Here is a 27,179-nt window from a genome sequence, read left to right on the forward strand (position 1 = left end):
CGAAGCAGCAGGCGCACACCAAGCTGCACCCAGGCATGATGCCAGGATTCCCTCTTCTTCTTCCGCCGCCCAAGGGCGGCTCTCCAGAGCCCTGAAAGATACAGAGATGCAGACATCAGCCGCCCCGGGTCACCGTTATTCCTATGGCAGACGCCGCACCACGCTGCCTGCCCATGCGCAGTGAGGGAAGGTCGGCACGGCGCCGTGCCGTTTCCCCTTCCGGCCGTACCCGGTCTTCTGTCAACATGGCAGCGCTGGGCGGGTGGCGGCCACGGTGTCTGTGGGCGGCAGGTAACAGCCGTGCGGGATGCGGCCGGTGGGAGGACCTGGGGAGAGCGGCGGGCCCTGGGACGGGAGAAGGGCCGAGGGGTGGCGGGCAGTGCCGTGGCGTGAGGAGGCGGCGGGGACGGTGCGGGCACGGGAAGCCGCGGCGGGGGTGAAGGGAGGTGAGGGCTGGGAGAGGAACCCGGGTAGCGCAAAGGACTCAGAGCGGGCACCCCCAGTCCGGCTGGGGGTCACTTACGGTTCTTCTCACCCAGCAGTGGTTGCGCTGGCGTTGGCATCAGAGGCGGCTTTTGTGGAGGATCTGGATGAATCGTAAGTACTGGGTGTGACTTGCAGTGTTAATTAGAAATCACTCTTTTTTGTGTCAGGACAAGGAAAGTGTGTGTGTGTGTGGGGGGGGGAGGTAGTTCCCAGGCTAACAGCTCTGTGCAGTGTAAGCCGTCCAGAAGGTTACTCAGGAAAAGTAACCTCCTCTTAGAAGCAACGATAGTAATTCTGGGGCTTTGTATTTATTAGGTGCCATCGACTAAGCTGGGGAGTGTTTTATTCTTGTTTTGAGCTGTCTTCACAGGACCTGTTTTCAAAAGTGTTCTCAGACTTTATTTTCTTTCTCTTTTTTTGGTGGAATAAAGACATCGGTAGGCTGGTAGCCACCCCGAGTTAAAGCTGGTTGTGTTCAACTAAATTCTTCATTTTTCTCTGCTGCGTAACTGCAACAAGAAGTTGGAAGAGAAAGTGCATTGATGCCTGGCCAGAAAGGGAAGAGTAATAAGGCAGGCTTGCTGGACTGGTTCATGACTGGTTTGTGGAGTGCTGCTTATGTTCCTGCGTAAAAATATGCTTTTACAGCAAGTTTAGCCTTAGTTCCCTGGTGGTGTTGAAATGCATAGACCTGGTTTAAACTTAATTATGTACTAACTTTACTTGCCTTACTGTGGTAGTTCTGTGGCAGTGTACTCAGAGGTGGTGGAGTCACTGTCCCTGGAGGTGTTCACAAAACATGTGAATGTGGCACTGAGGGACATGGTTAGTGGGCATGGCGGGGATGGGCTGATGGTTGGACTAGTCAGTCTTGGAGGTCTTTTTCCAACCTTAATGATTCTGCTTGTAGTTCTCTCTAAAAACTGACTTTCTACAAGTGGATGTAACTTTTTTTTGTTAGATCCGCAAGTTGATCTGAACTACTGTAAGGCAGCACAACTATTAGAATTGAAATAGAAAGTATAGAAAATACTTTCTGAGAAGACTAGGAGGAAGAGAATATATTACATAGCTGTTTCCTGATCAATTTAAGTTAGTCACAGACTGTGTGTTTATGAGGGTTCAGTGCATAATGGCTTCCTTCATGTAGTTGAGCAGTCAGAAAGCTACTTTTTTTTTTTTTTTAACATACTGCTGATTCATCTGGAGCAGTTAATCATAGGATCAAATGAGAGTAGTGAATTAATGGAGTAGGAAATGGGAATGTATTGAAAGGGTATCAAAGAGAGATACCTCAGCATCTCTTCATTGTGTTTAAAGTGCTGTTAAAGATCAGCTGAAGCACAGTAACTGCTTGGAGTTGATTTTCAAAGCTGGTTTGTGATCCATGCCTCGTATTTTCAGAGGCTGAAGATAAACAGTTTGCGGGAATAAAATAATGTGCATCTATGCATCCATATCATGTTCCCATATCGTGTTTCTTCAGGTGTAATTTTAAGTGTAATTGTTGTTTGGAGTGAAGAACAGTTCTGTAGTCATGCAACTTTTGTGGAATAGCTGATAACTGAAAATCCAGTTTTAGAATGCTTTGCTTTTTCAGCTATGTAACTATATGAGTTTCTGTATTTGCAGTTGGAAATGGGAATTAAGTTGTGACTTGTTCAGGGCAGTCTTTTCTTTTTAGCTGCTTGGCAAACAGTGAAAAAAAATAATAGGAAAAAAAGGTTGGGAGCAGTGACTGATAAAAGCTTCTAGTTTCCCACTTTACAGATACATAAATGTTATGGAGTTCTTGCTGATAATGAAAACTTGTTTATTGCTGATTTTAATTTTTTAATTTTTATTTTTGCAGTTGCAAACAATGCCTGTTAGCACAAGGTGCAAGTCCCTTTCCCAGGTTTTTAGTATAGAAGAAAGCAAGTAGCAGGGAATAACTAACAGAGATGTGAGTTACTCAGCATCACCTGACTGGGCCATTGAATGCATGCAAACTAAGAGCTATATTTCCTGTCAGTTTCTTCTGACCTTAACTAGTGCCTACCTCAGATCAGTTGCTTATCTTGCACTTTGAAGGGTTGTTCCAATGTGATAATGAAACAGGTCTGTAGCCTTACTCAAAGTTAAGTATTTTTTCTATCTGTACAGATGCTGTAGGAGCTCAGCCCAGGATCGGAAATGGTGTAAGGAGATTGAGAAGGGAAAGGGAGGAGTGGAAGCAGCAGCTTCCATTTTAAGTGGAAGCTTAAAAAGCTTAAAGCTTCCGCTTTAAGTCCTTTGGAATCAAGTCCTTTGTCTTTAGTTTGATTTCATGCTGATTTCTTTTTACAGTAAATAATTCAATGGGTATGTGTATTAAGTGGAGATTGAGGTAGTACTTGATCGCAGAGTGTAAAGTGTTGAGAGGTTATATGTTTTTGAGACAAATCATTTTAGTCAAGGAGATGAGATTCCTGTATCATCTTTCCACCAGTGTGACTGTGCCTGTGTCTACTGACAGAATAGGGCTGCGCAGGGTAGTTAACAAAAAGCGCTGGCATTTTACTTTTGGAAATGTGTTTGCAGGAACTAGAAACAGCACCTTCAAGAAAATGCTGAAATACCTGTTTGTACGGATACCTCTGTTTTTCTCCAGCTGTGTGGTTAGCTTCTTTAATAAAGTCTAATAATTTAATCATTAACAAAACATAATTGTGTGAACTCAAACTTGTTTAGGTAATGTTAAGGTTAGAGTTGATAATTTAACTAAATAGATGCCTTTAAATGAGTTGTACAGTTTATGCTACAGTTTTAACAGTAATAAAGTTTCTCTTACAATATATTAGGCCCATTGAATGTGTTGTCAAAATTATAAAATTCAATTGGAATACACAGTCTTCAGGTATTTCCTTTCTGTCATTCCTTTTCTTACTGTATGCCATCAGGTAAGACTTCAGCTTACCTTCCTAAAATCTTTAATGTTCTGCGTAATCTCCTATTAAAGTATCATTCCTCGGAATGCAGTCATATGTGACAGGGTGGAGAAAAACTCCTTATCAACAAAACAAAGGTGATATTCTAAATATGTGTGTTGCTCCAAAAATAATTCCTACTATTTATTTCCACGGAAACTACAACAGATATAAAAGCAAACAGCTAAGACTGTTTGGTGGAGCAAATTCTGAGCTACAAAATGCTGTTTTTCAACATAGTCACAACTGTTAATTGATTTGTATAGATGAATTGATAGAGATGTTCTTCATTTCAGGGTAGCAGTGTGGGAACTGTTGATCAGGGCCTGAACCTCTGATTGACCACCTAAGGCAAAACAATGAGTCAGCTGTGGGAGCATAGGTGAAGGCAATTCACCTGTGCTACTGGAGGGGTGGAGCCTGGCTCCACCTCTCCTATATCCCATTTAAGGGCTGACTGCCACGGAGGAAGGATCTCTTTCTGGAGATCACTCCTTGTGGAGTTTATTGCGAGCCTACAACACTGGTGAGCATTTTCCATTTATTGTCTTTTCACCACGATAATCCTACTTAGCCTTACCTCTGTACACCTATTTATTGTACACTGTGCATGGCCATCCAAAACGTAGCTTGTCTTTAACTGTGTTGTCATCATTGCTGAAATGCACCACTCAGCATCTCACCATGCTCAGATCCACTGTTTGGTCTCCATTAACATTCAGTAAGCGTTAATGAATATCAAAGAGTGCCATTTTTTCCATGTGGAGGAATTCAGTTCCACACCTTTGTTTCATATGCACTTCCATGTCAGACACCATTCTGTCAGTCTGCCTCTCTGCTGTCATCTGTTACACAGCAACAAAATGTAACGGAACACTGATGAGAAGGTTCAGCCTTCTCTGCTGTTGTATCACCAACACTTGCCTCTGATGTTGTAGACCGATGTAATAAAATAGGCATTACTTTTGGTGCAGCCCTCATGCAAATGCAGCCCAGTATCTGATGATTCAGTAGCTGCTTTCTACTTTTTGCATCATGACTAATTATTTGTTGTGGGAATTTAGCTAGAGCTTCATTAGAGTTCTCATGAGATGCTAGGCTCCCTGTAGTTCTTTTGCTAGCTCTGCATGTTTTTCGTGAGGTGATATATTTAAGCAATTGTGACTTAAGAACTGTTTTCCTGAAGTTGTTAGTTATGTTAGTCACTAACCATATGTTTTTTGAGGGTCCAATTAACCACTGAAATTCTGTAGTTAAAAGTTTAAAACATTCAGCTCTAATTTCTCCCAGATGTAGTCACTTTCATGAAAGCTCGTATCTTTATTAAAGGAAACAACCTTACATGAAGATTGCGGTTTATTTCATTTTCAACGTAAGAATAGTTAAGTAATAAGATAATTTCCATGATTTTGTTGTAGTGACAACTGTGTGTTAAAATATATTGGTACTCTTGAAAAGTTATTTATATATTTTTTAAACAGTGTGTTCTATTTTATTTCTATATTTTTATGCTTTTCATGACAAGTTTACGGCTAAAGGTAATCACTTCATAGGGATGTCATTGCTCTAACTTTGAAAGTATTTAATAGGACCATGACTTCTAATATTTTATTTGCAAATCATCTGTCTTCCAGTAAGTTTTTGTTTTGTGTAACTTGTGTAAAAAGATGAACAGATCCCCATGTAGTGGAGCAGATGAATGAGAGAGGTAGAACTTTGAAGGAAGTTGAACAAAAATTGCCTTGCATGTTAACATAAGGTTAATTTAGTCAGTTTACATTCAGTAAAGCTAGGATAAACAATGTAAACCAGTGCTATAGGAAGATGACTACTATGTATTCTGAACAGTTATCAACATGCAGTGTTTAGTATAATACCTGGAGAATACTTTTCTCCCTTGGATTACACATCACAATCAAATAGATTTGTGGAATTTTGGTATGCTTTCTAGGTTCTGTGTGGATTGGCTGTTTATTGTTTGTTATTTTGGCCTTGGCAAATGGCTGTAGAAATATAAAAGATAAAGATTGTGCATGTAGTATCATGAGCTGGGATTATTTAACGAAAAATAACTTTGTTCCTCCACCTCCCCTTCTCTTCTCCAAAAGAGAAACAAAACAGCTATCTAGTATCTGTAGTTTTTAATCTAATTATAGACTTTTACAGATATATTAATTTTATTTTTTTTTCCCTCCTAGGTTTAAAGAAAACCGTAAAGATGATATTTGGCTTGTAGATGTGAGTATAGAAGGAAAAATAGGAAGAATTGCCCATTATTTGACAGTGGAACTCAAAACAGAAAATGTACATTATTATGATCACTAGTGGGGATGCTTCATCGTTTGGAAAAACATTTGTATGTGACACAGAGAAGTTACATGACTAGTTCTTTCAACAGGATGGATAATCAATTGTCCTCCATTTTCAGTATGAACCACAATTTAGACTGAGTACTGAATACAGGCAATGTTCAACCTATATTTTACAGCCCTTAAAAATGGAAAGCAGATTATCTAACACTTACAATGAAGGGGTTATAACTTGCATGCAGAATTTTTTACAATTCTATCGACTAATTTTTGCGAGACGTTTAGCATCAAATATATGAAATGGTCCATTCTTTCCAATATATTTGGAAAGAAATGTGATACTTTTCAGTAGGGAAAACAATAAATGCAGTTTCAAGATGGATATTATCTTCATGCACATCGCTAATCTAACTTTGTCAGCTTGCAACATGATCATGTTTCTAAAACATTGGAATCTTCTCTGTTAATTTTACTGAGGCATTATAGCAAGATAGGCAGGAAAGTAAAATGAAGTTTCACATTTCTGATCTTGATAAAAAATGGAATTGATTTTAGACTGTTTGTATGGAAGTAGTTTCTTGAAAAACTGGGATACAGAGAACAGCTTTAGAAGTATGTGCGCGTGTGTGTATATATATATGCATACACACATACAATCTCCTTTTCAAAGAATAATATATATATTTTTGCAAAGTAAATTTATATTCCTGGATAGATTGATTATATGCTTTCACTTTCAAAAAAGAAAAAACAACAGAAAAACAACAAAAGTACTTCAAGAGGTTTTTAAGATGTTGCTACACAGCCTGTTTGGGGGGAATAATAGTATAATAGTGCTACAATTGAGTACATTCTTTTATAACTCCTGCTTTCATATTAAATTAGTATCAAATCTTAGAAGATCAGTTTATCACTCCATCTTTCTAAGTAACTGTCAGGTTTGTTTTCATACAACTTGAAGAAGAACAGAGTTGGGAAATAAACCTTACTAATGTATCTGACTTTTTATTTAATTCAATGTGTTTGTATCTTCTTAGTTTTATGCACCATGGTGTGGCCACTGCAAGAAATTAGAGCCTGTGTGGAATGAAGTGGGTATAGAAATGAAAAACATGGGCTCCCCAGTGAGAGTTGGAAAGATGGATGCAACTTCCTTCTCTAGTAAGTACAGTTTGATTGGAGATAATTTCCTAATGGCTTCAAAACAGAAGCTGTTCTTTCTTTGTTTTCATTAGTCATTCTACTGTTCTATAAGAAATTCATGTAAAAACAGTTGCTGGGAAACAATCTCCTGATTTTTTTTATTCTGAAAGTGACAACATGCTGTGTGCACTTTTTTATTGTACTTACTGCTGGTTGTGTGGGGATTTTTTAGCAAATGAAAGGGGAAAGCTTTTAGCGTATGTCCCTTTTGATATGCTTCTTAGAATACCTTTATACAAGTGTTTCTGAGTAGTGCTTCTCTTGACAACATCCGATTTAACCACATTTTATGTTTCCTGTATTACTGTTGGACAAGTGTTTGTGTTCTTGCTGTTACTCTTTTTAGGTAATTACTCCTTGAAATGTTAAACCAAAAACCAACTGCAATCACTGAAGTCGTTATGTTAATGTTGAGCCAATTTCTCCCCATGTTTCTCTGTAAATGTATTCTTGAAGAATCAATTTGAGCTATATTAATGCTTTCATTTTTGATGATGCCTTTTGTATGTACTGACCCTAGAGCTTTTTCAGGAATAGAAACATACAAAATTTGAGGTGTTCAGAGAAGTGGTTTTGAGAGACATGAGAGACTTTTTGTGTGTTTAATACTATTGTCTTAGTTTTAGTGTGCTTGTCTATTGTTATTTCACTTAAATCTGTAAGGGAAGGCATAGGAAACTGTAGGGTCCACGTGATGCCTGTATGCAATTAAGACCAAGTATTCAGGACTGTTATATTTGCATAACATTTTAAGCAGAGTTTCTTCAGTGATAATTGAGTTTCTTCATACTTAATATAGCAGTGGGGCACATATATGTGGCAGGAAAGAATATGGAGGTTGTATGAAACTGGTTTTGGGTTTCTAATAGGAAGATGAAGCAACATGAAAAGTCTGAATTTATGATAGCTTGCCATCAGAATGTTTTGATGGAAACTATACAGAGCATCTAATAAATTCAGTGGTTATACTAACAGAACTGTTACCTGGTGTATCAGTTGAATTTTTGTGCAAGTTTGCCTTAAAGCCCACTGAATGTGATTAAAGCAGAAATAAATTGCACTTAGTGCTAGCATAATTGCTGCTATTTGCCTGTACAGTATTCTTTGTATCAACAAGTGACACTGGTCCTGTAGATAAATCACTTGAGAGGATTTCAGTAATCTCCATGGATGGGATGTTTTTAAAAACAAAACAGAAAAACAACCTGCCTATTCTGCAGTTTTCTTGAACGTTCTGAACAGTTTTGCGAGAAGAAATAAACTGTCTAGTGATAGTCCTTGTGATTGAACATATTAGCACACGTCTTAACGGATTCTAGTTTTTAATAAAATAAATATAAGAGGAAAGGATCAAAGTTGAAGTGAGCATAGACCACTTTTTTTTAGATCAGTCTGCTCTGAGTGAGATGCTAGAATGTGAGCTGCTAGTTCTATTGGCAGCTCTGTACGATTCGTGTTGACCTGATCACGAGTCACACATTCTAAACGGTTATTCAGAGCCCTGCGCTCAGTCCTCCTACATGCGCTACTGTGGCATGTGGTTGGTAGCTTCAGAATGTTCATGTATTAAAACCTTTTGGTGCATTTTTAGCTCTTCTTTTCTTCCCCACCCTGTCAGGGAACTGTAGAGGCATCAAAAGTTTAGACTTATTCTAGATTTTTCTTCTTTTCTTTAAGGAGTATTTATTTTAACTTCTGGAAAACACTAAATTATCTTGAAGGTATTGCTAAGGTGGCAGTTGCTACGTTCACAACTGTAAAGGATGTCCCAAATATCAAGACGCAGCCTTTTGAGCAAACGTGAGGTAGGGTGGGATGGATGGATGTTTACAACCCTACATCCATGATGCTTAATTCTTACCTCAGATATTTCCAGCTGGTTCTATGTATGATTCACATTAAATGCATAATACCTTATAGTGAAAATTGACCAAACATTTATATTTAGAGGATTTTCATGCCATTTTACTTCTGACACCTAAATCAGGAGCCTCTGCATTTATTTATGTGCCTTGAATAGGAAACTGCTTAAACCTTAAGGTGGGCAAGTGAACAAGACTTGGTTCAGTTTGGCATTAATGCATATATTTCAGGTATTGCATCTGAATTCGGAGTGCGAGGCTATCCAACAATTAAGCTGTAAGTTGATGTTTCTCACTGAATTATTTTGAACTCAATCTTTCCCAACATTTATTTGATAAGTGTAAAAGGTAGTTTTCCATTTTAAAAAACAACAAACCAAACAGAAAACATTATCTGAATTGTTTAAAAAAAATAGTGTAGTAATTTTGGAATTCATTTTGCCGCTGTTTTATATGCAACTTTAAAAGTGTGTGTATGCATTTATATGAAATACAGAAAGGAATTTCATGTACTAACTGCTCTGAAGTCTTGAGAGTGATCCAGACAGTAACTGTATACCTAAGTCTTTCCATTAACTTCTCTAAGCTATTAATTTTGCTTTCTTATTTTCAATTGCCCTTCTCTCCAGTGATTTTCCTGAAAATCTTCTCTAAGTTATTCGGTTACTGTAGAGGTTAAAGTGTGAGAGCAGTTGTTTGACAATGGGTGCACATGTAGCTTTAGTTCTTGCATCACTAACTGAAAAATTAATGGAGGTTAACATTTATTTAAGAAAAAAAAATCCAAGCTGTAATGGTATAATACATACTCTTAAGGTATATAGGTATATAAGGTGTATATATATGCATAGTCCAATACAAAGTCACATTAAATAGTAATGTTGATCACTTTTCATTGGTTATATAGGGGTTGTTCACAGTGTATGCTTGTTTAAGTATTAGATTCACTATATATATTAAATTTTTAAACTACGTTTCTCAAAAATGACTCAAATATTGAGATATTGTTAGGGATAATAAATTTATTGTCATATAGAGGCATAGAAAGCTGTTTTATTATTACTTCTTCACATGGGCTTCCTAAACTTACTTAGATTCAAAGGAAGCCTGTTACAACGTAGTAAACCTTAATTAAATACACATGTGATGGGAAGTACAATAAATTGACAAGCACTTTGTGGAATCTTTAATGCATACATTCAGAAAGTTTTACAAATCATCTGCTACTTCTCAATTACTAAGAAGAAGGAAAAAAGACACTTTGGATTTGTTTTAGCTGTTTTGAGTTTATAAGCAAATATTCCTTGCAACTTCTGTATTTATGATTGCTACACACTAGAAAAAATCATAAAATGGTAATTGTTTTTAAATGTTATTATTAGATATTGTATAAATAAGTTTTTACTCCATAAATACATTGTATTGCGTTACTGATTTTTTTCTATTTTTGCTAATTGCTTGTTGATGAATATTTTAAAAATAATTTTGATTATAATTTGCGAACAAGTGACTAGTAAAAGCTTGAGTAATTCTGCATATGTGGATAAAACTTATTTGATTTTAATTTTGTTCTTCAGAATCTGTGGCTTCTTAATGTGAGCTAATTCTTGGCTGTTTTTTCTTGCCTTTCCCATTTATCCAGCTTAAAAGGTGACTTGGCATACAACTATAGAGGACCTAGGACCAAAGATGATATAATTGAATTCGCTAATAGAGTAGCAGGGTAAGTATACAATTCTGTGAGACTGCTTCTGACCTAATATTTCCATAATATTTTGTGCTGGGCCAAAAATGCAACTGATTAAAAAATGATAAAAATACCTTGACTTTAAAAATTATATGCAATGTGCATGTTATATGCAATGCCTGTGAAGTTGGTGGTGAGTGACATGGAGAAGGCAAATAGGAACTGACTAGTCACACTTACAGTTCTTTATCATGCAAGATCTAGGGCTTTTCAAAGTTGTGGAAACTATGGACAAACAAAATTCATAGGAGCTATAGACAAAAATATTGACATAAATGTGGATTAATATATGAATACCGTTATGAAGACAATCTGTTTAATACTCCAAGTTTCCTTAATCTGTAAAATATGTGCTTGTGTATCAGCAAAGGTGTGGCAGTTAGCAATGTGATGAAATTATTTCTACAGAAGTGTTCACAAGTTTTTCTGATGTTCACAATTTCTTCTTTCCTTCTGGTGGCCCATGGCCTCCAAACCTTCGAGTAGGAAGGAAATGACACTTCTTCCTCTCATCCTTAGATACAATTAAGTGATTTTCATATAGACATATAATACTAATTGTATGAAATTGTTGATAATTCTGTAGTGTAGGAGTGTCAGTGATCTAATAGCTTACTAAAATTTTTAAAGAATATTTCTAAAACCACATCATCTACCTGCTGTACTTCAGTTCAGAAATTTTTCTCTCAAATGATTGTATAGCTGGTAAGTGGCTTGAATATTAACATCATAGCAACACAGAATCATAGAATTACTCAGGTTGGAAGGGACCTCAAGGATCAAGTCCAACCACAGCCTAACCATAGTACCCTAACTTTAACAACCCTCTGCTAAATCATATCTCCGAGCACCACATCCAAATGGCTCTTAAACATATCCAGGGACTGTGACTCCAGCACCTCCCTGGGGAGCCTATTCCAATGTTTAACCACCCTTTCTGTATAGAAGTATTTGTTCTAAGATGCTAATCTAAAATGTAAGTGTATTATTTATAATTAATAATTTATTTTTTATTATTATAATAATATAATAATTTTTATAATTTTCTGATAGAAATTGAAAAACTGGATAAATTTGGATTGAGGAATTTCAGAAGCAAAACTACCTGTATGGCATTTTCTTTGGGATTTCTACTTGTGATTTGACAGATTGCAGAAACTAAGGTTTTTCTTTCTTCTTTCTTTTTTTCCAGACCTCTTATCAGGCCACTTCCTAGCCAGCATATGTTTGAGCATGTGCGAAAGAGGCATCGTGTATTTTTTGTATATGTTGGTGGGGAATCTCCTTTAAAGGTTTGAAACTAGATTAAATTTATTTTAAAAGATATTTCTTTTGACTCTCCACAGACACACTGTAAAATAACTTTTAGAAAGTTCAAAGACTGGAAGTGATTTTATAATCTTGTGTCCTACCCCTATTTCTTGATGAGTCTTTTGAAGATACGGTATGTTGCAGAACTTTGAAGCATCCTAGAGGCTGAACCATTAAAAAAAAAATTGTTTGTATTTTTGCAGGAAAAATACATTGAAGTTGCTTCAGAACTAATTGTTTATACATACTTTTTTTCTGCCTCAGAAGATGTGCTACCTGAGGTAAGCTGTTCAGTTCCTATGTCCATAAAAATGTTCTTCTTTTGTTATTTTGGTGGCATAGAAATGGCTTCCTGCAATACATCTGTCTTTGATAGGTTTCAAATAATTTCACTGTAAAGTTTTGAGTCTACATGCTTTGTGTTAACAAAATGACTTGCTCAGTAATATTAATAAACTGATTAAATATGTTAATAAAATTAGACATGTTCAGCCCACACTGAATTCTGCATAACCAGCTCAAGAATATGCATGCATTCATTTTTACCCATTGCAAAGCTCTTGTTGCTCCTGAAAAACTTTTCACCAGCCACTTTTGGAATTAGTTCATGTGTTTATAGCATGGGATACCATAGTATTGGAAGCTTCAGTGGAAAGATAAGTTCTTTCCAGCTTGTGTGATACAGCTGGTCAGTACTCTGTCCACATATCAACCAGCCAAGTCTGCTGGCTACAGAATCCTGCTGTACTGTCTCTTGGATGTGGGAGAGATGTTATATGATAGAAAGGAAGTCATTTGTATTTAATCAAAAAGGCGAAAAGTTTCTAACTATTGTTGCTTAACTGTTGAAGTGACATCACTCTTATAAGGAAAGGCAGAAGAAGATGGGTCTCTTTAGTTTGGAGGAGACTGAGGAGTGACCTCATTAATGTTTATAAATACGTAAAGGGTGAATGTCACAAGGATGGAGCCAGGCTCTTCTTAGTGACATCCAATGATAGAACAAGGGGCAATGGGTGCAAGCTGGAACACAGGAGGTTCCACATAAATATGAAAAAAAAACCACTTCTTTACAGTGAAGGTGACAAAACACTGGAACATGGCTGCCCAGAGGGACTCTTTCTCTAGAGACATTCAAAACCTGTCTGGATGCGTTCCCGTATGACCTGATCTAGATGTTCCTGTTCTAGCAAGGAAATTGGACTAGATGGTCTTTCAAGGTCCCTTCCAATCCCTGATATTCTGTGATCAGTAGTCCTTTTCATTTCTAGTTATCTCCAAATAGGAACTGAGGCTGCTGAGTCTGACAACATATGACCTTGAAGTTCGTTCAGAATTAGCAGTGTGAGAACTAGTATATGTATTTATTTTTTTAGATATCTACATATTCAAAAATGATGAGAAGTAGAATCGACTTCATTATGAATAGGATATTGTTAGATTTCCAGGAGCCTTTTATCAAAAATTACTTCCATATGAATATTGTGGTTTACAGTTTAGCTGCTACTGACCAAGAATGTAAAAGATTGGAACTCTTTCTGATGTAAGCAGTCAACTGTTCTTTCTACCCAATGTAATTTGCCACAAATGTTACATCATTGTAACTGTAGTAGTGACTGTACACTGTTTCTTTCCAGAGTAGCAAAAATGTTATGAAGTGACTGGTTGCTACTTGTAATGAGGCTTTTCATGATGAGATGCGATATTAACTGTTTGGCTTTGTTTTGTTGTCTTGACTAATCTTGTTTCAAGCTTTAGATGTATGTTGTAAGCCATGAGGTGGACATATGCTGATTTGATCTTTAAAAGTGCTAAACTATGCTTGTGGTGAATAAGAGAATAAAGCATTATTTAGAATTAATCTTCTTAATCATGTGTATGAGCTCTTACATTGGAAACCTACTGATTTTGCATTTCTGAGATAACACAGAATGATTACAGAAGGCGTATTATTTGGAGAAGTACTCATTATACTGTTCTTATGTTTCTCCAAACCATAAATAAATTAGAGAAATGATTCAACATCATCTTCATCATCAGGACTAAAAATATGGTAGTCTTTTATTAATCACAGGTTCTATTCTACAATTCTAAACTCTAAAAATTTAACTTAGAATGATAGCTAACAGAAAGGAGTAGATGCAGTGCTTTTTGTTGCATTTTATTGAGTTGACTGATTGTGACTGTTAACATTATCTTTACAAGGTTTTTATACCTTTTGTATTTTTGAGTATATTGCTGACCAAATGAATCCTAATAGCATGTTCAGGATGGTAATGTATGCGTTCATTGTTCTGTATTCTTATATGAAGGATGTTTGCAGGCTTGTCTGCTGGAATGTCTGTATTTCTGTCAGCTTGAACACAGAAAACGGTCGATTTAGTGGGGCATGTTATCAATGTAGTACTCTTTAAGTCTTTTGTATTATTGACTGTTCATTCATTAAAAGTTTCTGTATGGCACATACGCTGACAACAGCACAAATTGGAAACAGCATAATGCAAGCTTGATGATACTTTCAAGTTATTACTTATTTAAAGTTCATGTCAAATTTTAGTAAAACTTTCTGATGGTACTTCAGATACGTGTAAAAATGCTGTTTGGTTTATATTTTATGAGGCCTACCTGTTGAGGATAGGTTTATGTTTTCTTACTTGTTAATATTGCAGAAGATGGAATGCTTATTTTTAAAAATGTAGGCAAAATGTGTTTAAATGTACTTGAATATTTTCCCTGTGGAATAGTTTTCCACACTTCAGAGATGTTTGTTTAAAAAAAAAAAAAAAAACTTCTAATTTTTTGTGGATTAACCGAAGAATACCTTTCTTTCAGTATCTGACCTTGCCTGAACTACCTGCTGTTGTTGTATTCAAAGATGGAACTTACTTTGTGTATGATGGTAAGTAAAAGTGTACATTACTTTGAAAGAAGATTCTGAAAGCAAATGTGGAGTTGCTTATTTCAAGGCAAGATGAAGCAGTGGGAAGTGCACCAATAATTTTGTGATAAATGACAGCATAGGGAAAAGTTTGATTACTTATGGAATAAAATACATCATTGGAGGAATTGTCTTTATCAATACTGATGTTGAAGTTAAAGTTCACTTTGTGTTAATCATTGAGATGCAGCTTCCAGTAGTATTGTTTTGCCTGCACCAAAGCACTTAAATATTCTCCTTTGCTCACTGTTCAAATCAGAAAGTAGAAGAAAACTTGCTGAAGAGGTGTCACACATTAACATAAGCTTTGGGGAAATCTAGATACAATGAACAAGAATTTTCATTTCTGATAGGTGACTTTTACTTTTCAAAATATATACTAATGTTTCAGGAATGAGGGCGAGGAGGTACTGTTTGATATATTAATAATTCTGTTTCCTCCTGTTGCCCCCAGAAAATGGGGAAAAATCAAGTGGCATTTTCTCTTTCATACAATGTGTATTTAACTTTCAGCATTTTTTGTATTTTTAGAGTATGAAGATGGTGATTTGTCATCCTGGATAAATCGAGAAAGATTTCAAGGTTATCTTACTGTAGATGGTTTTACATTGTACGAACTTGGAGATACAGGTGAGATGCTGCTATGTTTGAACAGTCATCTCTAAAATTAAACTTATACATTAAGAAAAAGCAAAGAGGAGTAAGAAAGGATACTTTTTATGAGATAAAATACACAAACAAAAAAAATCCTACTTAATCTGGAAGTTAAGAGTTGATGTCTGACCAACTTCAAAAACAGGAGACCTTCTATATGTACTAGAGGCTTCATCCAAACCCTGTGCTAGACCTTTAATAACAGCATAAAATAAGTATGTCTAATTTTGTAGTATTCACAAAAATTGAGCAAGGGTTTCAATTTAACAATGATTTAGGTTTTTTATAAATCATAAATTCTTGAAAAACCATCAGAATTTTATAAACAGATTTTGAAATGTCAGATATGGATGGACTTATTCAGGTAAGTATGTTATATAATTTTGTCAGATAGTAGCTAATTCAAGTATCTTTAGAGTAGATATGGTGAGGTAGGGAGATGAATGTCTATTGAAATGGACCTGTCCCAGAATACTTCTGTGTTCAGTGAAATTTCTTGGAAGACGAATGAAAACTTTGCATCCAAGTAACTTCAGTATTGCTCTTAGAGTATTTATATGCTTAGGAAGCCGTGGATATACTGTTTTTTTGTTGTTGTTTTTTTTTTCCTCCAGGTCAGGGTAATTTATAATCTACCTCCCATTTAAAAACAAGTTTATACTCGATGTTGCGTTGGTTTCTTCGAAGTTCTATAGATACAGAATGCCTGGGTTCTCACATGTTTGTGAAAGTAATGTTATATTTCAAAAAGGCATTTACTGAAGTGCTGTTACAAATTGTCCAGATATTGGCATATATTCTATCTGAAAATGCAATTTCTTTTTAAGTGGCTTCAAGTACTGTATTCCTTTTTTAGGAAAACTTGTGGCTATTGCAGTAATTGATGACAAAAACTCTTCAGTGGAACATACGAGGTATGTAGTTGAGTACCGATGACATGGAGAAATGTGGTGGTATGGTGGAGAACTAATTCATTGAGTTATAAAATCTTGACACTTTCTGGAAATTCCTTAAAAATTCAGAAATTCTAGACTAAATGAAAAGTCTTAACTTAATATTACGTTCTCTAGATTGTGACATAATTATGACTTTGTTTATAGCCCTGTTGAAGTCCATATAGTTTTAAAGGGAGACTTTCAATGAGATCACATGAACAGTGATTGCATAGTTCTTTAAGATATTGTGTCACTTTCTTAAAATCTTGTGAACTCAAATACCCTTACTTTTCTAATATGAAAGAGAGTACTTGCGTTCAGACGATTTTGAGATAAACTTATTAATTTTAAACAAAAGGCTGCTCTTCCTTCAGCTGCGTTAAAATGAACTTAGTGATGCATAGCTATTAATTGTGTGCAGAACTTCCTTGAAAATATTCTTTCTTAATATGAGTCAGAATTTGCTAGAGACTGGAAGAACAAGACTTTTTTTCTGTTACATATGATTGTATATGTAAGCTAAGAAAATATTGTTCAAGTAGTGTATATACAATTTTGACAGATCATCTTTGGATTTTCTTCAAGTTCACAGTGTCATATATTCAGATGATAATAGATGAAGCAAAGCAGTCTGACACACTTTTTCTCATATTGACACTGTATGCTAGATTGCCTTTCAACCTTTAAAATCAAGGAAGATGAACAAAGTGTGTTTTTGTTGATCAAGTAGGCAAATGTTATTGCGTATGGGATGCTATTTGCTACTTAGTGAGAAAATCTAAATGTTTGAATTTTGACAAAGTATATCTTGGATTGACTGTTTTTTTTGTTGTTTTTTTTCTGTCTCCAGACTGAAATCAATTATTCAGGAAGTTGCAAGAGATTATCGGGATCACTTTCACAGGTGTGCACACATTTCTACAATAGCTTAAATGAACTTCTGCACTAACCTTTCTAAGGCAGCAATTACTTTTCTTTTTTCTACCTGAGAAATGGTGTAGTGTTTTTTAACTGTACACTGATATTAGTTGACTGTTTCATTAACTGAGTGTGTTTTGCATAGCTGATTGTGCTGTAACATTGCTTTTTTTTTTTTTTTTTTGCATTATAATGCTGATTGTGTACTTCAGTTACAAGAAAAAATATTTAGGACAAACTTATTTTAATGCTGAGACTCATTACTCCTTTTTGTGTGTTTTATAATGTTTTTCATTGCATTTCTTACAGGGACTTCCAGTTTGGCCATATGGATGGAAATGATTACATCAATAGCTTATTGATGGAGTAAGTACATGTGTATTTCATATAATCATAGAATGGTTTGGGTTGGAAGAGACCTTTAAGATCATCTAGTTCCTATCCTGCTGCTATAGGCAGGGACACCTCCCATTATACCAGGTGCTCGAAGTCCCATTCAGCCTGGCCTTCAATGCTTCCAGGGTGGGAGCATCCACAACCTCACTGGGCAACTTGTTCTAGTATCTCACAACCTGCACAGTTAAGAACTTCTTGATATTTAGTCTAAATCTACTCTCTTCCAGTTTAGTCTCTTACTGGCCTTATAAGAAATACCTCCCCAGCTTTCCTGTAGGCCCCCTTCAGGTACTGGAAGCCTGCTATGTAAGGTCTCCCCACAGTCTTCTCCAGTCTGAAGAGCCCCAGCCCTCTCAGCCTGTCCTCATAGAGCACGTTCTAGCCCCCTGATCAAGGTTGTGGCTCTCTTTTGGATCTGCTCCAACAACTCCATGTCCTTTTATTGGAGGCTCCAGAACTGGATGCTGTGCTCCAGGTGGTGTCTCACAAAAGCAGAGTGGAGTTGGCAGAATCACTTTGCTCGGCCTGCTGCTCACACTTCTGATGCAGCCCAGGATGCGATTGGCCTTCTGGGCTGCAAGCGCATGTTGCTGGCTTATGTTGTATCTTCATCAGTCGACACTCCCAAATCCTTCTCATTCTGTGCCTAACATGCATCTGTGCTTAGGATTGCCCCAACCCAGGTGCAGGAGCTTGCATTTGACCTTGTTGAGCTTAATGAGATTGCCATGGGCCCACCTTTCAAGCTTGTTCAGGGCCCTCTGGATGGCATCACTTCCCCCTAGTGTGTCAGCATTTCAGTATTCTTTTTTTCTCTTGTGGTTGTTGCTATTGTATTTAACTTAAAAGTCATCTGAAGAATTCCTGCCTTTTTACTGTCCTCAGAAATATAGTATCATTTGTTAAATTAAAGCTGCATAATTTAATTTTAGAGGTTTGTCTTACTGGTAGTGCTGATTGACAGGGTTTATCTTTTAGGTTTACCTAATAAAGCACTCTATTAGAACTGTATGTTGTGTTTTTTTTCCCTGTCATTGGTTAAATTTACAGCATGTTATCAAAATTAGAAGTTTTATGTTTCCTGTTAGAAATTTGTTTTACTCTAGCCGTGGTTTGTTCTTTTTTTTTTATTTTATTCTTACTAGGGCATTTTCAAAACTGAAGCTTGTTGAAATGTATCTTGCTTTATGTGCCCTTACTTTCTGAAAAGCAGTTGAGGAATAAAGTACAGTATTTGCCAGTGATTGTGTGAGAGATCTTCCTAAAAACAGAGACAGGTATCTATTACCATTTTAGAAGCTGGCATTGAAATATCACTTAGCAGACACCATGAATTCATGTTTTCACCATGGATTTGTAGAGCTGAAATGCAGAGATACGTGTACCTGCATGAAATGTGTAAAAGATGCTGTCTATCTGCTTGTGGGGTATGTACTTAATAGCTTTTGAAATATACAAGTAACCTAACAAAACGCTTAATGTTTGTCCTTGCTTTGCAAAGATCTGTCACCAGGGAGTTCAGTTGGTTGGTGTTTACTGTTGACTTGTTCTTGTCTGGCCTTCTAAATGAAGGAAGAGCACAACAGGAATAAATATGCCAGCTTTGCACTGGAGGAGTATTCTGAGTTCCTTTCTTGTTGATCGAAGCACACACTATGAGCAAGTAGTCTGCAGTATCCATCTTCCATAGTGTCTGTCTTATATTTGTCTGGTCTTGTAGCTCTTGTGGATGCTAGATCTAAGGCCACAAGATGTCTACAAGGTCAAGAGTAAGAAAACAAGATAGATGTGCAAATGCTTTCATTTAAAACTGTGCCACTAAAAGTTCTAGGAGATCCATGAGGACTTCAGAAGTACTAGTTAGTATTTCTGTGAAATGCCTCTAGATTCGTTTTAGTATCTGAGTACAAGTAATTTGAAAACATCTGTCATCAGTTGGAGTAAAATAGTGTGATTATTGGTTCAGTGCTTTCTGGTTGCCAAAAAACGAGACCTTCCACTTTTCTTTATTTCCTTTCCTGTGTGGCTTTTTCAGTTTATCTGGCATAAATTTGCTTCATTTTTCTGTTTAAGAGGGTAGGAGAGGTATTTTACTGATGCAACAAAAACCTAACTGTTTTTTAACTCAGCGCACACTCTGCTGAGCACTGGAATTGATGTGCACAGAAGCTAGGGAGGTAGATGAGTTCCCTGGGATAAAAAAAAAAAAAAATAAATGAAGGGGAAGAACAAGTGTTATTTACAGCAGTAGTGATCTGGTAATAATTGTTAGATCTGTTCAGTTGGATTATTTAACTTAATCTACAAAATGCCTAAATTTATCATTTGTTGTATATGAAAAGCTGCTGTTGAACTATTTGCAGACTTTTAGTTTATTTCCTAAAGGAAACATGCATTTCCAGTATAACTGGAAATCAGCAAAATACACTGAAGAGAAGTATTTGCTGTTTACATGATTGCCCAAATATTTTGAGTAAAATGATATTGTCGGGCCTTCAATTTTCCACTAGGTGGCAGCAAGAGAAAACAGGTAGAAAAAGCCTCTTGAAACAGGAGAAATCTATTACAGAATGTTTTATTCTTCCACAATAACAATAAATACCCTTCCTTGACAAAGGACAAAATAATTCTACCAGTTGTCCCTATTAGAAATAGACTTGTAGACTTAGATGTAGAATCATAGAATGGGTTGGGTTGGAGGGGACCCCAAGGATCAAAAAGTTCCAATGCCCCTGCCACAGGCAGGGTCACGAGCCTTCAGATCTGATATTAGACCATGTAATTCCACTAATAGTGCCATTTATCTCTGTCTTCAGCAATGGAAGAGAATGCTTCTGTAGAGTTAAAAAATGATAGTACTTAGAAGTGTGCACAAAAGAAGAAAGTAGTATATTATGTATTTCATTGAAATATTCCTCATAATTCATATATATATTTGTCGAAGGTGAGGTATAGAACAACTTTATAACATCAACTGAAGGTGTCTGTACATCTTTATTTCTCAGCTCTTGTAATAACCCAAGTGAGCATGTGACTATGAATTCCAGGATAGCATATAAATTTTATATATCAAGTTTAATTTTTAATTGCTTTTCAGACAACTCCAAAAATTTAACTACCAAACTGTTAAATGTGTTTTTGGTGCTTTATTTTTCCATTATGGGTGGGAAGTGGTATACACTGCTTAGTATCAATTTCTCTTCCATATCTAAATAGTGAAACTTATTTTGATATGTCCAGAGTGATGCATTTTGGCAGCAGTTGAGAAGTTGTAATCAAGCACTTGATTTGATTGACTCCTTACTTATATTACTCAATTAATTCTAATAAATAGAGAATAAAAATGTGTAGGGGGAAAACGTATTTAGAAAATCCTGTTGCAAGCTTTCACTGTTGACAAAGCTGTTTTTTTTTTTTTTTGAGTGTATTCAGAAAGATGAAATTATTTTGTTATCTCTAGTAGGTCTTATTTCTTCTGAGGTGCGTCGTGCTTTAAACTTGAATTCTAGGAATATGGTCTCAGCCTTAAATCCTAGAGTTTTCTAGGAGCTTAACATTTTCATGGATAAATATTAAAGTTACTCAAGGCTAAGTTTGGAATTAAGTTTAGAAGATTACTGTGTCAGAAAATGTGCAATAATTTCTTTGACATGAAGGAAAATTTAGAATCTTGAGTAAATGCTAAGTATTTTTATACAATTGATTATGGAGATCATGGATTATAATAGCCACAGTGAAGGCTGAAATTATCATCAATATTACTTGGATTAGAAATAGACATGGGTGAGTCACTGCTAGACAAGAGTGAAAATATAGAAAAATGAGGTTTGCATTATGTTGTTTGTTGAAAAATATGCTTGTGTAGTATACATTTTTTCTTAAACCTGAGCTAAGTTTGAATTTAGTCCTACTTGGAGAAGTAGATTATACTGTATTATCTCTAGAGATGATTTCCAATCTATTTTTTTTCTGATTGTGTTACTTAGTAGTAATTATACATTTGAATGTCAGCTAATGAGTAATAATGGTTTAAAAACTCTAGCTTGTTTGCTCTATCTAAAAGGCGTGTAAAAAAAAAAAAAGTGTACTGTATTCTTTTGACTTAATAGGCAAAGGTTGATTTATTAGAGCTGATGAACTGGGATTGAATTCTTGGTTTATAGTTTTGTGTTTGTGCACTGTTGTGCCACTACCGCATTTGTTATGCGAGGCCACTGTCTGAGATCTCTCTCTAATAGGAAAGTCACAAGGTACTTTATTTGCAATCACTATGGGTATGTAAAATACAGTAAGCTTCAGTAGCTTCACTGACACAGACAAGAAGGAAAAGTATTAGTGAGAAACATGCTTGTACCATTGCAGTGATTCTCTTTCTTCTTCCTTCTTTTATTTAAGGAACTGGTATTTACAGTGCGCATGGAGAAGATTAATGATGTAGAATGTCATTAGATGATGTAGAAGTCATTTAAATTGCAGTGATGTAGACGGTATTTTTTATGTCTAACCTTTTTTTATGTTTCCAGTGACTTGACAATTCCTACTATTGTTGTTTTGAATACCTCCAATCAGCAGTATTTTCTACCAGATAGGCATATCGAGAACACAGAAGATATGGTTCAGTTTATTAACAATATCTTGGATGGTACAGCTGAAGTAAGTTTTCATTGTGACTTGAAATATGTTGTTGGTGTTTATTTTAAAGATGTTGAAGTAGGAAAAAAAAAAGTTGCTCTGATTGTCATGTCAAATGCTTTTATCTTCTTTTTTGTCTTCTTATCTTGGACACTGTCTATATATATGTGTGATTCTGAGTTCAGGATTTTCCTTTGCTCAGATTTCTGACTGCAGAACTTCTAATAGCAAGCAAACGTAGTTTTACCATATAGAGCTTATTAAGTTATCTTGATATTTCTTTTACTGTTGTCACTGATAAATTGAGAGCTTTTAATTCTCTTCCTGGTTTCCTTTAAATTTTTTCTGGTGAATGTAATTTAGCTCTATGCTTTCTTTTGGGCAATGACTAAATAAATCTAGCAGCTTCATGAATGATATGTTCTGATTCAGACTGGTGGTATGCTTCCTTTGCATATTTCAGACACAAGCTTGCTCTTCTCTACCTGCTCTTAATGACCTTTTAACAAAGCTAATCAATCCACCCACAGTTAATGGCTAGGACGATTTTTTTTTTTTCCCACGTTAGCAAAGCAAACTCAGGTTTGCTTCTACCCTCAGTGGACTGTAAGTTGAGCAAAAGGCTATGTTGTGCGGATAAGGAAAAGACTGTATCACTCTCATTTGTGCTCCCTGGACAGAGTGGCCCCTCAGTGAAAGAAGGCAGTGCTGACAAATCATCCTGCTGCCTCCTGGAAGACACCTATGTCCAGTTCTCTTTACAATGAATACTTACTGCGTTAGTTGAATCTCGCATCACGTTATGCCAACAGTTTTAGGATGCTGAATAGTAATAACAAGTAAGGCTGTAGACTGTTTCAGTCACACAGGATACTTTGGTTTATTTAGTCTGACAGATTGATATATCAACAACACAATATGGGTGGATTTGCTTGCTGTCGTTGACTTTACTGGCTAAGTATCTGAACACGAGGCAGGGAATATTCCAAGTAAATTCTTTAGTTGCATTTTTTCCTTCAATTCTCAATTCTTTAATATTTTTAATTATATTAATTGCACCTGAAATTTTTGAATTATGTTTTTATTAGCATCTGTTTAACTTTGTTTAAATACGACAGATTATATTAGTTTGTCTGGTTTTTAACTAGAGTAACAGTATCTGTGATGCCATGTGTTTTTTCTTGTACTATCTCTTGTGTCTTTGTATGTTTTGTTTACAGTATTTTAGCTAGAATGATTAAAGGCCTGTTTAAATTCACATCTTTTGTATGTACATGAGAGAGCTAATACAGGATGGACTTCATTGAAGCTAAATGATGTCTGTAGACATAAAATGGCATTACTACAGATATGCTCAGACCCAATAAATTGGCAGTCTTTAAAGTACAGTGATAAACTAGTAATAGAATGTAGGGTTTCTGAACCACAGTAAAATTTCTGAGAAATGTGGCAATCCCTACCTCCTTTATTTGTAAGGTGTTGGAATATTCACATTGTTATTCTGTATGGTCTTGGTAGCCTTCTTTGAGTCCTTCATCTCTGTAATTTGCACTTTAGGAGAATTTGGTCAGGATCATGTTCTGGTCAGTTGATTTTCTCCAAAATGTAGATTCTCATCCTATTTGTTTCTCTGGCATCCTGAGGCAGGTGAAGACTGGCCTTATTCAACACACAAGTTAGCTTCAGATTCATCTAGTATTTTGGAAACTCTGTTAATTCAGGTAGTAACGCAGATGGTCTGATATTACTGGCCACAAGCTATATTTTATTACGCCTGTGTATTTTTCTGTTACTTTTTAGATTTTTCTAACTGCTTCTGTTTTTATCTTTAAATAGTTATCAATCAACTTAAAAAAGAAGGTTCTCTTCAATTTTATAATGGTTACACTGGGACAGTTGTTAGTTTTTCTTAGTGTTTCTCCACAGGAGGAGTGCCATGTGTCTGCTGTTAACCATTTGCTTAAAATAATTTGGGAAAATTTTTCTTGAGAATATAGATATTTGTCCGTGCTAGAAAAGTTGGAGTGTCTGGGCATTGTGAGATGCAAGAATAACTACTTTTCATTTCCTTCTAAAGGGGCTTAAGATTTCAAGGTCTGAAGAATGAACTTTTGGAATCATAACTGAAAAGTGTCAGCAGTTTTGACATGGTTCCATTTGAAATTTCAGGCACAAGGTGGTGATGGAGTTCTGCAACGAATCAAGAGAATAGTCTATGATGCCAAGTCTACTGTAGTGGTAAGTTTTATATTTTGTAAATTAGATAGTGTAGAGCAATGGAAGGTAGTGATAATGCCTTCTACTACGACAGGAGCACACTTATGAAGGTATTTGTTAAGATTTGTTAAGATTTAGTTTAAAAAGCTATTTAGAAGAAGGAGGCTCATCCTTTCTAGAGACTGGTGATATCTCAAGAAGAGCATCATTTTCGAATAGAGATGCTTCTCCCTCAACTGCTAATACATAAATGAGGGTAACGATCCTGGGTCCACCCCTTCTGGTTGCTCACATGCATTGCTTGCACCTGAGCTCACTGGCTTATCCATGACTTGTCACCTAGTGCTTAGTCATCAGTTCAGATCATGACCTAAAAATTCCCATACAGATGGTAGCCTTATCAATCAGGATGCATATGTTTTCATGGATTTTAGAAATATTTTTATATAAATCTGTTCATGTATATGCTCATACACATATGCATTAGGTATAAGCCTAATTAACTTTTTGATGAAAGTCTCTAACATTTTCTAGTGTGCTAAATATTCAGCATACAGAGTTTCTTATTTTTTCACTCCCATTCTGTGTTAAAATCTGATGTATGTTTTAAGGGATAGAACAGAAAGAATTAAATGTTTTTCTTAACCCCCTTTTATTCCTCTCATTGAAAACAATAGCACTTTTACGTTCTGAGGAAAGCTATTTAGGGCATAAAGAGATTAAATAGTATACTTGGTGTGATTTTAAAACAAATACTTTATCATTCTTGGAGGTAAACAATGCTTAACAGCATTTTATTGGGCAGAAGTACATAATTTTTTTTCTGTTTGTCATACACAAACAAAAAAATCTTTGCTGTGAATTTGAATTCACGTTTGCTTGTTTCTTTATGTGGCTTCCAAACTTCTGTCAGCATGCAGCATTCACGCATCAGCTTCCGAAACCAGAAGTCCTTCCTCTTGTGCAATAAAGTCTTTCAAGCTACTCTTTAATAGGAAGCTCTCTAATACCAGGTGGTTTCTCCAGATCCCTTATGATGACTCAAACTCATTTTTGAGAATGAGACACAAATGAGAGTTTAAACTGGTTGTTTTAAAATGTTAGTTTAACATTATTAGCACAATGGTTTCTCAAGCTTCAAACAATGAGTAGAATTTGTAGCTAGTATGTTAACATTAATCGTCCAATTGGAATATTGTAATATTAACCTAAGATTTTTTTAATGAGCTTACAGTAGGAATGGCTAAAATGACTGCTTTGCCCTTCTGAAGAAAACTGACTCAGTTCAGATCTTAGTAAATAAATATGCAGAGTAATAAGTAATGTGATAACTGTGTATGTTCAATGAAAGTGTTTTTGATTTTAAATCTGTGTTCCAACAGTCAGTGTTCAAGAGTTCACCACTTTTGGGATGCTTTCTCTTTGGGCTGCCCCTGGGTGTCATCAGCATAATGTGTTATGGAATCTGCACAGCTGATACAGATGGAGGTGTAGATGAACAGGAGGCAGTTAAAAAGGAAAACAGCGATCGAGAGCTCACAGATGATGGCAGTGAGGAGGAGCAAGAGGAGGAAAAAAACGGAAAATATGAAGAACTATCAGATGGAGAGCTTAAACAGAAAGACCTATTGGAAAAGAAAAAGGACTAACGTGTTGAACAAAAAATCTCTAGAATTTCCAAATAGACTTATTTATTGAAAGTAGTCATTTATTGGTGATCTTCATGAAAGAGGACCTTTTTATGTCTGCATTAAGGTAGTTTTGACTTGCATGTGTTTAAATTTTCTCAGATATTGACAGGAAAAAGAGCTGAAATAGGGATGTTCTCTCAATTGTCTTTAATAATTATCAAAGGAATATGAAGGAACTTGCAGGTACTTTTGGGGAGGTTTTTTATTGTTTGTTCCTAGAACAATGAGATAATGTTACTTGACCTTAGTATATTTGATGAAATGATAATGATACAGCCCAGCCAAACACTCAAAATTAAGTCTGTATACTAAGAAAATTCAAGAGATCTGTAAATTCTTTCAGAACCTTGATAGTTAAAGACATGTTACGGTTTTTCCAGGAACTCACATGTTTTATTGTTGCACATTATTTTGGAAAAAATAATTTTTTGTTATCAAGTTAAATGTAAATTGTTATAAACCAGAGGACTGTTTTATTATGTACTAATGTAATTACTGGCAGTCAGGAATATCTCTGTGATATACAATATGTTAGCAGCTAAAAATTATTGGAGAACTACATTTTAAAACTTTCCAACAAGGTTACGTGTTAAATTGTTTTATGCTTACATAAACTTCTATTACAAATGATCATTTGTACTAAAAGTTTTCTGAAACTGCAGTACAACTTGATAAAGGATGACACAAGCGCTCTAACTATTTTGCCAAAATCCCACATGACAAGTTTTTGACTGATGTAAACATGTTTACAGTGTTTAATTTAGATTGTTACAAGTCTTTGAGGTGGTTGGTGTTGATACTACTATTTGAGACTGTTACCTAGAGAATTAACAGAGCATAATATTAACTTTCATACAAATTGATCAGTATAATGCATTTTTATTATCTGTTTAGTCATAAAAGTCACTTCTAATACAGTCTTGTGAAAATGA

At 35.7% G+C, this 27,179-nt stretch overlaps 1 protein-coding gene across 2 annotated transcripts; it reads left to right on the forward strand.

Annotated features, from left to right (window-relative positions):
* TMX3 (thioredoxin related transmembrane protein 3) lies at positions 1 to 27,179 on the forward strand. Of its 2 annotated transcripts, none has more exons than XM_031589016.2 (16): positions 1 to 291; positions 540 to 597; positions 5,633 to 5,672; positions 6,781 to 6,904; positions 9,040 to 9,085; positions 10,451 to 10,531; positions 11,748 to 11,847; positions 12,070 to 12,147; positions 14,699 to 14,765; positions 15,336 to 15,434; positions 16,315 to 16,372; positions 17,244 to 17,297; positions 17,621 to 17,677; positions 22,231 to 22,360; positions 24,509 to 24,577; positions 25,939 to 27,179. In XM_031589016.2, the coding sequence occupies exons 1-16, from the start codon at positions 144 to 146 to the stop codon at positions 26,203 to 26,205; spliced, it is 1,476 nt and encodes a 491-aa protein (XP_031444876.2). In that variant the 5' UTR covers positions 1 to 143; the 3' UTR covers positions 26,206 to 27,179. The 2 variants fall into 2 exon arrangements, with proteins under 2 accessions (XP_031444876.2, XP_031444877.2); XM_031589017.2 differs by having other exon boundaries at positions 543 to 597.

Source organism: Phasianus colchicus, chromosome 3 (assembly GCF_987193195.1).
Source record: "Phasianus colchicus chromosome 3, bPhaCol1.hap1.1, whole genome shotgun sequence".
Lineage (NCBI taxonomy): Eukaryota > Metazoa > Chordata > Aves > Galliformes > Phasianidae > Phasianus > Phasianus colchicus.

What these genes read in the sequence shown, in the direction of transcription:
- TMX3 (XM_031589016.2), top strand. Translation starts at nt 144, where the DNA reads ATGGCAGACGCCGCACCACGCTGCCTGCCCATGCGCAGTGAGGGAAGG. An exon ending in CAGAAGATGTGCTACCTGAG is followed by an intron (nt 12,148 to 14,698) that starts GTAAGCTGTTCA and finishes CCTTTCTTTCAG; the next exon opens with TATCTGACCTTGCCTGAACT. An exon ending in TATCGGGATCACTTTCACAG is followed by an intron (nt 17,298 to 17,620) that starts GTGTGCACACAT and finishes CATTTCTTACAG; the next exon opens with GGACTTCCAGTTTGGCCATA.